General features: G+C 44.1%; 2 protein-coding genes across 2 annotated transcripts; one reads left to right on the top strand and one right to left on the bottom strand.

Moving 5' to 3' along the window:
• Positions 1-232: 232 nt before the first annotated feature.
• Positions 233-478, bottom strand: PtA15_3A434 (uncharacterized protein; the record flags this gene model as incomplete). Its single annotated transcript, XM_053167402.1, has 2 exons — positions 233-308; positions 390-478. 2 exons carry the CDS (start codon positions 476-478, stop codon positions 233-235), a joined length of 165 nt encoding a protein of 54 aa, XP_053018622.1.
• An 8,756-nt stretch (positions 479-9,234) lies between these two features.
• Positions 9,235-12,179, top strand: PtA15_3A433 (uncharacterized protein; the record flags this gene model as incomplete). Its single annotated transcript, XM_053167401.1, has 2 exons — positions 9,235-9,287; positions 11,984-12,179. The coding sequence occupies 2 exons, from the start codon at positions 9,235-9,237 to the stop codon at positions 12,177-12,179; spliced, it is 249 nt and encodes an 82-aa protein (XP_053018621.1).
• Positions 12,180-14,898: the final 2,719 nt, after the last annotated feature.

Raw genomic sequence — 14,898 nt, 5'->3', positions numbered from 1 at the left:
CATTTCCTGCCATTATTGGCAGTTTCAACGTCCCTGCAGTGCACGGGGATCCATACCGCTCTGACATACGGTCCCGCCCCAGAAGATGGAGCCTGTAATTCTTTGTCTTGGTACCATTACACCTCCGATTGAGATGTCCACCCTGACGTTTGGCCAAACGTCAGGGTGGAAAAGAGCATAGCAAACAAAGTACATGCAACCCTGGGCTCTGCCTGCTTCCACAGGCACTCCGTTATGAATCAGCTTGGCCATATAAGGATTTGGCCCCGCCACCCTCCTTCTTCATAGCCGCGACTAGCACATTGGCACTGCGTGTTGCAGGCCACAAGAGTGAGTCACACGCACTCTGAAACTGCAGACATTGCGCACACGGATGAGTGCTTCCCCACCTGATCAATGACATTCCCAACAGGTGACAAGCGGCATGCCCCCAAGCCATGGGGATGAAACCCAGCACGTTCCCACCATCCAGCTCCATGGCAAGCCAAATGTCCACCCTGATGTTTGGCTAAACGTCATGGTGGACATGCACCGCGGAAAGCCACTGGCGATCTTCTGGCTCTGCATGCCGTTGTTACAAGGACCCACAAAACAGGGAATGATAGCCGCTAGGTCATTGACGGTGCTGTCAATCCAGCCCCAAAGAAACCTGTCAACTAATTGGTCCCACACCAATGTTTTGCAAAACTCTTCCCCGCGGGCTTGATCCCCTTGGGCAGCAGGGGATCTCCAGCATTTGCCAATGGCTGACCAAGTCTCTCCACAGCCTTTGATTGCACACAAATGATCCCATCATCAAGCATACACCGCGGCGACTGCGGTCACCCTGCGGCCCACAAAAGAATCAGAACACATCATCTCATAGGGAGAAGGTTGACGTCACCACACAAAGGCCATGGGGAGTTTGGTTCTAGACGCAAGAATTGTCTCACCTTCCTCCCTTGCAACAACATAAAGAGCGGGTAGGCTTTGACTCTTGCCTCGCTCCTCCCACACCCAACCTCCTCTTGACTCATCAGATTCCATCATGCACCCAGCTTTTGCATTGGGCATCCACTTCCACCCCACCAATCTGCATTTTCCCACTTCCTCCAACCACTCCAACCAGCCTGTGTCTTCACCAATCAGTAGCCATTGCGACCGCTTGGATTCCACACCACCTCCAAGTATGTAGCCTCTTAGCTTAATCCCTCCGGGCATTGTGCAACTGTGCCAATTCATATTTGTAACAGCCAAAGAGGACATCAAACAAAATCAGACGAACTCTCCACTGCCGGCCCCGTTGTTTGCCAAGTTTCTCATTCAGAACGGCTCCTCCGCGGGCCCCGCCGCATTAAATCCTCGCAAAGCCATCCTGCCCACTGAAATCCAGGAAATCACTGCAGAAGAGTTTAACCAAACAATCAATGCCGCCAAACGCTCTGCCAAAGAGATCCTTGCACTCAAGCTCCCTCGGAGTTGCAAACGTGTCTCCAAACAGCTAGAAAATTCTCTCACACACAGCAAACGCAGTAAGCCTCTTCTTCTCCCTGCCTGATCACCACCTCCTTACTCATGTCAGTTCTGACACCCATCCTTCCTTCACACAGAGTGGGAGGAAACCGGTGTCATTCCTGAAGATGAAGACATTAAGATTTACCAACCAGCCAACCAAGCATCACCTGGCCACATGAAAGCAGATAAGCCCGTCAAGAAAGTGGCAAACAAGCAAGCAAAGAAGGCCAGAGGTACCAAGGCAGTTGATCTCCTCCAGAAAGGCCCAACTTCCTCTACCACTCTTTCCACCCCCGCTCAACCTCTGGCTCCAACCAATCATCCAGGCCTCTCACCCACTGTCTCTCCCACCACTCAGCGGTCTCCTTGGGACAACGGGCCGCCGTAAGCCACCGGGAATTTTCCCTCCTCTTGGGCACTTGAGATACAGCTCTCTTCTAACGACAAATGTAGCACTTCACCAACCTTTGACCAATCAAGTCCAACGCGGGCCCTCAACATCTTACCTTGGCCTAGAATTTGTGCCAACTCACCGGGGGCACCTGCTTCGGCTACTTCAAACATTCCTAACACTACTGGATTGAATCCTACCAGCCACCATTTGGCCCCAGATCATTTGCCCCACTCCACTTCCGAACCAGCTGGCACAGAGGACACCACATCAGCCACAACCCAATCAGACCCAGCTTTGCATCCTTGTCCTGGTCCCTTGGCCCTCACTCTTGGTCCATTAGACTCTACAACTGCTCAAACCTATTGCATTCACACTGTGCCATCCGCATCAAGTGCAATCCCAAATCCTCAGCTTACTATAATCAAATGTGATAATGTCCGAGCACAGGTCATTGCTATTAGCCAATCTTTTACTGGATCCAAACTATTGTGGTCAAAATATGTTGCCACTTGGAAGCTACTCTCCCCGTTGCTTCAGAACTGCTCCCGGGGTCTCCATCCTCCAGCTCCACCTTTGCCATCTTTTCATTTCCAAAGGATTTCCTGCTCCTACGCATCTTGGATGCAGACAATTACATTGCTTAGTGCGCTGTTCTCCTTTGCACTGGTAAAAGATGATGACAGACTGAAATTTCCTCTTTTGGTAGCTGGTGATTTCCTGTCCCCCCCTCACAACAAGCAATGGTATTGCCCAGATGTGATTGACTTCCCCCTACTCAGAAAGTTTGGAAACCAGAACCACCTCCTGCCCTCTGGCTCCTTCATCCCAACGATCACAAAAACAGAACATCCAGAATCCACACTTGTCCACTGCCTGTACCAACTGCTACACCCTCCGGAATATGTCTCTGTTGACTGGGCAAGGATTGTTGCTGCCTTGGTGGAACTCCATGTCTTTCATACAAGTTCTATCCATCATCAAGCTCAGCTCAACCACACAACACACCTCCAAAGAACCAATGTGGAAATTACTGTTGGCATGCCTTGTCAAGATGTTCATCCCCTTCTTCAATTCTCCGGATCAGATTTTCTCTCTTCACCTTGTCAAAGTTCCCACTCGCTTTGAGATTGCCAAAGCGATAAAAAATGACTTCTTGAATCAATGGCAGACTCTGAACCCTTCTTCACCATTTCTCATGGCACACACATCCCACCACATCACCAGTAGCTAACACTTCAGGCTGCTGAACAGCTGATATTGAGAATATTGCCTCTAAAACTGACAGCTCACCTTGTAAATAGTCATAAGAATGTGATCCGGTTGTCTTCCCCCATTTTTCTTGGAAATTTCTGACCATTGATATTCACAATAGTCCTGTATATTACCTTGAGGGTCACACAATCAATCCACAAATTGGCAGGTGCAAACTATAGGGATTTATGTTCTCCTCCCCCCACTCACCAAATAGTCTTGCAAGTTTGGTCCCATTGTTCACCACAAAATTCACTGAGCTGCTAAAAAGGAAGCTTGCTGAGACGGACTGAGTCCTGGGTGGTATCATGGCACCCACCTTCTACTTCAGCCCCCTGCACCAGTTGGATTCTCAACACTACTTCTCAATAGGTCATGGATCAAGCGGAGTCATGGGCCCTTAAATTCCATGGAGGAATCTGTGGAACGTATATGACTATACAGCTTTAGGATGGGAGAGCTTTCCCTAGCTGCAACACATTGCAAAAAAAGTAGGCTACTGTTGATTACGGCGGATCTTCTTCTTTTGATGTTTTCTGGCCTGGGAAGGTGCCTTCCAATTGTTGACTCAAAGTTCAAAACACTTCTTAGGATTGTTCCTTAATTTGTAGGTAGTCTTTTTATGTCTATGCAGCTTGACGTCATGCTCAACCTGCAAGAGACACATGCCGTCAGAATTCAAGGACTGTCTTTAATCCCTGAGATGAACAACTTACACCAATAGTGACCATTCTGCTGCCGGCATTGGACGGTCCTGGCCCAAAACCACCAAAACTGATAGTATCCCTGCGGGAAAGAGTTTGAAAACATTTGTGTGCTTGAGCTTGTTTAGCATCAAACTTGATGTGACCAATGTTGCGCTGTATGTTGATTTCAGCCTGTGTCAGTTCTAATAACAAATTGCCAACCAGAGCAATGTGGGGGGCATCTTGGAGGAGTTAATGTAAAATAAGTACTCTGTTCCATTTGTTATCAACAACTTCAATATACCCCACACAACCTACGATCTGATCGAAGTGGACCTTGACTACATAGGCTGTACCAAAGGCGTGGGTCTTTGCGAATTCCCAAGCAAGTGAAAAGTTCCCCCAGTGAACCTGCCAGTCCAATTTTTCAACAAGAATCTTTGGGGGAATTGCATCAGAGTGAACAATAAGCTGGCCGCTGAAGAAAATCTCTGTGCAGAAGTAGTACAATATGGCGGGCACAGGTGCAGAAGTTGACTTCATGAGCACGATGTTGTACTTCTGGTAGGGTGACATGGATAAATTGGAAGAGAGCTGATATGACACTATGCAAGTATTGTCAATGTGAATCTTATCCTCAATCCCACATATATTGACCGGACTAGTATTGGACATATGTATATTCCCAGCAAGCTCAATCATGATTAGACAGTGGATGTAGCAGTATTGAGGGATCCGATTGAGTTGGCGGGAGTTATGATAGATTTCAAGAAATGTCAGATTGAGTGTTCAAAGAGACGGAAGCAAAACAGGAAGAAAAATCAATAGAAAAGAAGAAGCCAGATGAGAATCTCCAAGACCAATAGAAGAAGGGTATCGTCAACTTTACTCTCAGAAGAAACAAATATCCGCCTCTCAAACACCTATCAATTAAAATCATGAGGTACACTGAGCTAGATCAATTCCTTCCACCTTGATGCCCAGGTCCATCCTGCTCAATTCCTGTTCATTAATTCATAATTGGTTGGACAGAAACACATTCATCCTAATCTAAGCAGCAGGATCTTCCACAGCTTCCACAAGGCACTACCTGAGCTCCCACTTATTCACACTCCTAATCAGTCCACATTTAGAAGTGCACAACTAATACCCAGTTCAAGTATCCAGAGATGAACAGACCTCTGAATCTGGCTTCAAGAAGGTAGGAAAATTCACAATCCCCTGCCATTGATGAAAGACCAAGCAGCAATCACCTGCCTCTTGCATTCAGGCATCAAGACATTCATTCTACCCAACATAAATTGAAGCAATACCAAAGAAACCTGGAAGAACTGCACACTTCTCACAAAACAATTCAGCAGGTCCAACTAGTGGACCATCTCAGGCTCACTGAACAACTCAACAAGGGATGGATTTCCCGGTGTTAAGCTCATGCTTATTCTATAAAACCTGTGAAGAGATCACACAGCCTACACTCAACGTGGAACACTTCAGGGGTTTGCTCGACCAGAGCAGCTTGGGGAAACTCAGTGGTGTTGTTGCAAAGGCTGATTTATTGAAGTTGAGTCTGAATCTAGAGGCTGCTGATAATACAGACATGAGCCATGTTATGACCCTGATCCACACAGCATCAAGCAGGCCCCCCTAGAAGAGTGTTGGGATCTGTGAATTATTCACAGATTCCAATGGCTTTGGACACCATTTCCGCTGTCCACGTGACCAACACAAGGAACAGCAGTTATCTCCTCCGCACAGCACAACACTCAGAAGCCCTTTCAATATGTAGATCCCCTTGGCTCCACAGCACTTCATAACAAAATGTCTGGCCAACAACCCAACAGCATTTCTTTCAACCCATCAAGTCAGTGACTACCTATTATGTTTTCCCCTGCCACAACCGTATCACCAGTTGATCTGGCCACCAGTGGCACTATCACCAGAAAGGTGGGCAACAATATAACAATATGCAAGCCAATTTCTAGTACCACTTGTGGTCAGGCACCACTGGTGGTACATGGGCAGATGACAACTTTCTGTCATCCACCTCCTGGCCTGCAAATGATTCTTTTGGTCAACTTGCTTGACTCTGAAAACTGGATATCAAAGAGGTCATTGATGGGAATATATTCCTGTGTTGTGGAGCTTTGGTTCATTTCAGCTAGGTTTGGTTCAGAAGGAGATCTGGCCCAACCATCCGCAATCTGCCTGGCAGCCAATCATTGCGGGGTTGAGGTGACATAATACACCATGCTTCATGGAAGAGGTAATCTTCAGACCCAGTCACCTCCACTCTTGGTTCTGATGACTCTGATCATGATGGACCACATCATCTTGAGTGAAAGTCACCTATTTCCAGTCCAGACTTCATGCATTACCCAAGATTGTCCCCGGCAACTGCCTCCACTGGCACTTTTAGGTTCAGCTGGGTTCCACTCCAACCTCCAAAATTGTGATAAGCTATTATTATTTCAACTGCCATTAGGAGTACCCAGTAGATCTTATATATATATGTGTGTGTGGGTCCCTTTTTGGAAGTAGATTAGTTTTCAAATTCATCATGCCTGCAGCCTCTGAGGAAAGGGTCCACATCAGCTGCAATTAACAGGAATGATTGGAACACATACTGAGAATGGTTAGCCCTTTGTTGGTGTTAAACCACCAGAATGATCAAGTATTGGCTCAAGCAGCAATTGATATCATATGGAGATAACTTCAAGCTAGCACAAGACTGATTTCAAACCAACACACAACTCAAATCTGGCAGCATTACTGAAAGAAATTACCATCTGGCACTCTCTGGAGAGCGCAACCATTCCCCCCCTGGTGTATTGAACTAAGAAATTGTCAATCAAAAGATTGATTGGAAATAGAAAGAGGAGGGTAGCAATGAAAGTAAACTACCAATCCTCCCCCGGCCAAAGATGAACAGTCAAGAAACAACATCATGAAAAGAACTCTTCCTCAGACCAAGGAAGAGCTCACCATGTCATCAAGAACAATGAACAGGAGTGATGTGAGTGGTAAAATACTCAATCACTCCTGTCTAAACTGATTGTTCCCCCTATCAAACAAGTGAAGTGTATGTTGAACCCACAACCTTGTGTACTGTGAGATAAAACTCACATACTGATCAGCATTCATGAGTGATGCTCTAACCATTGATCTAAGTACACTTTGCTATGTTTCAGTTGAATACAGAAGATGTATGCTTATGATGATGTGTGGTGTTTCCTCCAATGATGATTGGATGTGTAAGCAAAAATGTGTTAATCAGTGCTATATTGTCACTTCAACATTCCCCATGCTTGATACAGGGTTGCACGCAATGCACCAATCTTTCCAAGTTCAATTTTGAAGCAGCAAGCGCTACCTGGGCTCATAACCTGTTGAACAAGTGCAAAGAAAGGTCCGAGTGAAGTGGGTGTTGAACCCACAACCTTGTGTACTGTGAGAGTCAAACTCACACACTCAGCATTCATGAGTAATGTTCTAACCATTGAGCTAAGTACACATTGCTATGTTGCAGTTGAATACCGTAAATTTATGCTTGTGATAATGTGTGTTTTTGCCTCCAATGGTGATTGGATGTGTAAGCAACAACGTGTTAAGCAGTGCTAGATTGACACTTCAACACCCCCGACCCAGAAGACAAGAGAAATTTGCAATGAACAGCAACCCTACCAGTTGCAGCAAGAGTATATAAAGGGAGGCTTTTGAGTAAGTAAAAGCCTCCCCAGATTCATAAACCACTTTGCCTCTACCTCTTCCTTAGCCCCGCCCTCATCCTTCCAACTTTTCCGCTAGCCTGCTGTCACCGGAATCTTGGTTCTCAATTTGAGCTCTTGCTTTTTTGTGGACCCTCTTTTCCAAGTAAGTCCACTGTTTTCTTTTCTATTGAGATTTTATCCCAAAACTACCCCCTGGGAACTTTTTACGTTCAAACTACCCCCCTAACCGGGCCCCAGAAGTCACAGGCATTAAAAAACCTCTGCGCACCCGTGCTCAGACCCAGTATAAACCTTGGAGGGCACTTAAACACCCCAGGAGCTCCTGGCCCCTCTGTTACCTTTTTTGAAAGTGAAAATAACTTAAGTTATTTTCATATTCTAATTTGCGCTTTTACCGCGCTAACCTACGCACCTTGACCTAGTTGCTGGTGTAGCTAGAGGAGTTATCCTACTCCTGGCATCCCCAAGCCTGACACGTATAAATTTTGTGTGTGCTTTCTTCACAACACACAATTTTCAAACCTCACACCAGGGCAGATATGTTCCCACTCCCCAGGGAGTGCCTTACTGTAACTTTTTTCCATAACTGTGCTGGAGGCCTTTGGTAAAGAAATGTTCAATAGGTATGAACAAGACTGGAAGTGAGCTTCAAATCAGTTGGAAATCATCCTGAAATAAACCATAACTTGCCAAGGAATAATCCAGAACTCATCTGGAATTCATCCAGAACTCATCCAAAATATAGGCCTTTCTTGGCTCCATGACCAGTGTGTCCTTTTCATGGGGATGTGAAAGGCGCAGTATGTCATATTGTCCCCCTCATGTACTTGCATACATCAGGGAGACAATTGGTGTCTCAACACAAAGTTTTTACTTTACATGTGGCTGTGAAAGGCCCATCCTGTGATATTTCCACCTCAATGTGCGCGCGTACATTAGGGTGACTATTAACAAAGTGAAAAAAAGTTCACTTGCATGTGCACATGTGGATTTTGAAAAGAAAAAAAAATCACACAATCATTTTTGTCAAGAGGCCAGGATATGTGGCCAAACTCAAACTTAACACAAGCCCCGCCTTCTGCGGGGCAGTAACTTGCGCGAGCAACCCTCCCAAGGAGGGACTTGAGTCTAATCTGGCAATTTAACCGCGTCACGGTTGAGCTGTTTTGGTGTAACGGACTTTGGTCCGGCTCCACTGCCTTTGTATCCCTCTCAGCGCATGATTAATTTAGTGTACAATGTAGCCCAGCATCTTGCGGATGTGCTCATCTAGATTACAAGGAAAACCCATGAGCGTTGGACCAAGAAGAAATTTTACAAGATTGCCAAATCCGAAAATCTTGAGTCTCCAGATTGAACACAAGTCCATACTTTTCTGACATAATCAGACAACTACTCTTTTTTTTCAAACTTACAGAAGTCACTCAATCAGCTCCTAGTGCGCATACATACACCACTCCAACTTGACTTGCCATTGACTATCAACAACAAGTTTCCATCTCAACATACATCAAACATGGTCCAAAGAAGAAATTCCATGCACTCAAAAATCACGCGCGTCTTTCAGCTAATGGATGAGCTTGGGATTCCGCCCAAGGACTTTTTACTTGCTTTCCTCCCTGACAATAGCGTGGAGTTTTTGAAGCGTTTGCACTTGTGACGTCACCGTCTGAGCTCCGCAATGATCACTGCGCCCGCCGCGCATCTATTCCAACACACCCCCATGCACCAAACGTCATTGAGGACCTTGAAAATAGAAGCTCTACCAATGGATTTAGTGAGAAAATCAGCTAGCATCATATGCGTTCGCTTATAGACTAAAGAGATTGTTTCGGCGATGATTTCTGCTCGTACAAAGTGAAAGCAAAGGTTCATATGCTTTGTTTTGAAAGCTGAGTGATTTGCTTCATTATTCGCTAGCATTATAGCCCCTTGGTTATCTTCAAATATTTTAAAAGGTAGAGATATTTTAATTTTCAAAGCAGAATCCAAAACCATTTTTAGCCAGAGGAGTTCTTTTGTTACTTCGGTGATGGCAATATATTTGGCTTCAGTGGAGGATAACAAAGTTGTAGCTTGCTTTCTAGACCGCCATGAAACTAGATTATTGTTCCAGAGGATAAGATAGCCGGTTGTTGACTTAGCGGTTAATGGACAACTGGCCCAACTTGCATCCACATAAGAAAGAAAATCCGATTGTCCAACCGGAGTTTTACAAAGAGTGATGCCAAAGTCTTTTGAGCCCTTCAGATATTTTAAACAGTGTACTGCAGCGTCCCAGTGTAGAATACCTGGGTTCTTGAGAAACTGCAAAAGACATCCTACGGTGAACGTAATGTCTGGCCTAGTGGTAACGCTGAGATAGTTTAGAGCGCCAACAAGTCCTCGATAACGCACGTTCATTTTGTCCAATTGCTCAATTTTGCCTTGTGAAGCTTTGACTAAGTGAGAGCCAGGTTTCATTGGAGTTGCAAGTGGAATCAACATATCACATTTATATTTTTTAAGCGTCTCTTCAATATAATGCGTCTGAGTAAGATGAACCAAATCAATTAATTGAGTGACTTTCATCCCAAGAAGATGTTTTGCGCTGCCAAGATCCTTTATCTTGAACCGTTTTTGAATGAGATTTTTGAAGATTTCAGGTTCAGGACTGAAAATAGCAATGTCATTGACGTGAACATACAACCAGGTGTTAGACAACCAGAATACACACGGCTAAGCATAGCTACGGTTAAATCCGACCAAAAGTAGCCAAGATGATAGAGTTAAATGCCACTCTTTTGGAGCTTGCTTCAAGCCGTAAAGAGCCTTCTTGAGCAGTAGCACTTTTCCAGAAGGAACATCAAAGCCTGGAGGAGGATTCAGAGTGATTCTTTCTCTTATGGGAGCATTAAGGAAAGCACTTCAAGCCCCATTTGAGTGGCCAAGCTATATGATCTAACATCCAAAATATCACCAGTAAGACCAACTGTGTGTTTAGCTCAGTGGTATAAGAGCAGCTCTCATGAATGTAGAAGGTCGTGGGTTCAAATCCCACAACACACAATTCTTTTCACCTGAGTAATTTCAACAGATTTTGCCATCCATCAAAGATACTAGGCAACCGAAGAAAAGGGATGGGAATCAACTGTGGACGTTATACATGCTATCCAAGACGTCATCAACAAGAAAGAAGTTGGAAAACAACTCTGGATGGATTTGATATTGTCCAAGGTATGTCACCATTCCTCACAATATAAAGTATCTGTCAGCCTGTAGGTAACTAACATTGTCTGAGAGGGTTGTTACTATCAAGATGATGGTGTAAGATGCCAAGGATGGGCCAATGGGTTTGTGGTAAGACCTGTAAAAAGGTTTCACTCTATCAGTAATCTTGACTGAGAGGCTTGCTCAATTAAGGTGCATCCAGATCAACACAGGGTGTTAATAGGCATCCAAGGAATAACTCAACTTGGGTTCGTGGTTTTACCTACAGAAAGGTAAGGGTAATCAAGAGTTGAGAGTATTCCTGAATTGAATGATGGGTGAGAATGAAAGCACTGTTTAACTATAGTATGGGTTAAACTTTGCTGTAATAATATTCTGAGGGATAAACAGTCCTGGGGGGCGTGTTTATATAGAGGGGAATGAGCAGGAGGGAACATGAGGCGCTTGGAGGCGCTTCAGGACCAGGGAGGAACTGGAAGCGCTCAAGGGAAGCAGATCCTCATGAGGATCAACATTGGAAATGATCAGGGCAGTGTAATGATCAGTACTGATCCTGGATCAGTAGCTGTGCACACTAGCTGATCATAACCAATCATTGATTCCATTCAGTGCTCTTTGAATTGGATTACATCATGTATTGTTTATGTATTTATATCATAACCAATATGTTATGTAAATAGGTACTGAGGCGTAACAGGGGATAAATGAGTGATACCTGTCTTGGGGTATTTCACGTGTACAGTAATATTACAATGTATTGTAATCTTACTGTTTTGCACGTAAATTAACTCTCATAACAACAGTACATTATGGTAACTATATTTAACTATGGTTATCTGTAATGTAATGTATAATAAGAGTACATTCTTAAGCTTGTATCTAATGATGTACATATGTAATAAAGGTGTAAAAGGAATGTACTATGAATAATGTGAACAATTGCAGGTACTTGGTACGTGTAAGGTACTGTGACATGTACTCTGTGACTGACAGTATCAGAGATACTTCAATAGCACTGATATTGGTTTAACCATCTAAAAACAACAGGCATCCATAATTGTTGGTCGTCAAAAACCGCCCGTTCATTTGGGCAAATATTATAGCGCGGGCCACATCCAACCTGATCTCCTCACAGACAAGACCGCTTGAGAAATCCATGAAAGAACACTGGTGGAGCACAACATGCCCTTCCTGTACCAGCTGATCTCTCACAAGCTTAGCAAAACTGTAGCACCTCCAATCCAAGCCAAGCAAGAAATACAAGACAAACCCGAACTTGAGGACAATAGTGATTCTGATAAGGAGGGACCCGATTCAGATGATGACCTATTTGATGGTGCAATCAAGAAGGTCAAAGGCTTGCAGGGCAAGATGGCCGCTCAAAAAGACAGGATTCACACTGTGATTATTTTGTAGACCAAACTTTTTCCTCTTTGCAATGTATTTGATAGATTTTCTCTTCTTTTATGCAAACCAGACCTCAAAAACTGTCTGTTAAATGGTATCCTTTGTACTCAACCGTTGGAACAATGCCAGACAACTTGAGAACTCTTTAACATTCCCGGCGTGCGGTGTGAGCAATTGAGTTAGCAGATATCTGAACTACATTGGGCTTGCTTCCTCAAGTGGAACCGCCAACAAGGCCTTGGAAACACTTGTTTGTTGCGCTGAGGATAAAATCCTGGAGAAGCTTTCAACGAAAAAATCAGATCCCATTGCACCAATCTTGTGCATTGATAACCTGGACTTCAAGCAGCGAGTAAATTCAAAATCTCAGGGTAATGACAGCCAGATGTTCCACAGAACATGGGGCTATCTTCATGAGGTCAAACCCTCTCTTCTGTCCTCTATTGCACCTGCTGATCTGAGTCTGGAAAGCTACCTCTCCTTGATGGAAAAAGTCTCTGAGATGTGTGTTTCTCCACAAATGCTCATTTCATCTCCTGAAGACAAAAAGCATTGGACCATTCTACTGAAGAGTCAGGTGGCCAAAGTTCTACTTGAGCTTATTGCAAAGCCCACCAATACAACCACTACAATCCACATTAATCCACCAGTAATTGACCAGGTTTCTCACACAATCCCGACGATCACAATGCTCAAACTCATGATTGCCTCCGATAACTCAGCACAAGGGATTGGCAAAGTCTGTACCAGTATCATTCAGCAATCCAACCTCAAACCAAATGATTTTTTCAGCCAGCTGCAAGTTATTGATGGTGATCTGGGAACCTGCTTGAATGTCAAAAGTCTTTGAAGCCAGCAAATCCCAAGTGCTCACAATGAAGACACAATCAACAATCTTCTCACGTTACTAGGCGGCTTGCACACTTTATGGAATGTTGGCCAGGCAATCTTTGAATTGCATTACGGCAATACATCAAGTTCGTGTGACTGTGGCGTGTGGCAATTGCTTGAATCACTTAAGATTCCTTCAACCAAAGCTGTCAACAAGAAAGATTTTACAAAAATGATTCAGAACATGGAACAAATCCATGAGGCAACCCTTTTATACTGTATCATGTGAGTATTTCTGCTTTGAGTGTGTTGGAATGCTATACAGTTTCTTATTCCTCATTAAGTAATTACAGGAGCCTGATGGGAATTCAGAACCTTCCCTTGACCAAAGACCTTTGCCTTCTCCCAAGTCAAACCATTGAATCAATCATTCAAGATACCTTCAATTGATTTTTCAGCGCAAGAGCAAAGTACGAGGCAGCAAGGTCACAGTGCCCAAAACTTTCAAACCTGCTCTTGCGGCTGAGGACTTTGCTTCTATTGTCAAAGGAAACCAGGCTATGAAGTCGGGGGACATAGGAAGATTAATCAATATGTGGAAAAGATGGTTGGTGATCACAATTGGAATCCCAAAACTGCGGCAATACGCGGTTCAACTACCCCAAATGGTCATCTTGATCAACCACGTGTTGTCTCCTGGCCTCTCAAAAGCTATCCTCCACTCACTACTGATTGCACCAAGTGGAAGACAAAAACACTTTGTTGCAAAAGACTTCTTCCTCAAACATAAAAACTGCTGGCTAAACTACATTTTCAATCAAACCAGGAGAGGCACAAAAATTGACAGATCAAAGGACATGTATTCAGTTAATATTTCAATGGTAAGCTAGCTTAGATATTCATTTTTTTGGTTTGAATTGTATACATCTAATTCTGCTCAATGGTTTTAGTTAGAAAGCTTGATACAGAAAATAACGACTGATCCTGGAGCCGTAAAAATATTTCAATCACACCACAACATAATTGATCTCAAATCAATCAACAACTGCCTCCGTATGACCAGGGCTAATGATGTATGTGGTTGCTCGGATCAGATGGGAGATTACAACCCATGAGCAATTCTATCTAACTTCTACTGTGATGGTATTAAAAAGATCCTGATTGATTTTGCCAAACCAAACTTCCCACTAAATCGGCTCCTTCCTCAAGCTATTGTCACCTGGCCAAAGGATGGTGTTCTGTCAAAAGACCTTGAATCGGATTGTTCAGAAAGTGACAAACGCTCAGATCAATCCTCCGGCAGCAACAAATCCTTTGAGCTCTAAGCTTTAAAAATCAACAACTTGGATCCGTCTGACCTGAAAATTTCTGAGGCCGATTGTTGCTGGGTCCAGCCTGTTGAGATGATCTAGGCGGAGCAAGTTTTTTGGGCTTTGGTCTTGGTTTGGCGCCTGTTGTTGGCTTTCCTTGGCTTGTTGATGCTGACGTTCCTTCTAGCACAAGCCTTTTGTATTTTTCTAAGTGGATCCTATCTTCTTCCCATTTCCTCTTCTTTGCTTCTTTGTTCTTTTTGGCTCCTTCTCTCCGTTTGATTGCGTCAGTCCGTCTTTTTTCAGCTGCAATTAACTTCCTCTCTGTTTCACGCTCAGCAGCAGCACACTTTTCCGCTAGACAAGCATTCTCTGCGGCAATTTGTTCATTGCTATTTTGGTTTGCTTTTGATTGTGCTTTGGTCCGTTTCTTTTTTTTGTTGATCTCAATCTGTCTCTTTCTTTTGCCTTTATCATTCAGATAGTTGTGAAATACAATCCCTTGGCAGAATTGAACCACAGATTTGTACAGAAGCTCAAGCTGCCCATCAACAGGATTGCCTCCAATGTTGTCTAGCATATCGTCT

Source organism: Puccinia triticina, chromosome 3A (assembly GCF_026914185.1).
Source record: "Puccinia triticina chromosome 3A, complete sequence".
Lineage (NCBI taxonomy): Eukaryota > Fungi > Basidiomycota > Pucciniomycetes > Pucciniales > Pucciniaceae > Puccinia > Puccinia triticina.
Note: the sequence above shows the minus strand (reverse complement) of the source record. Positions and strands in the feature narration are given on the sequence as shown.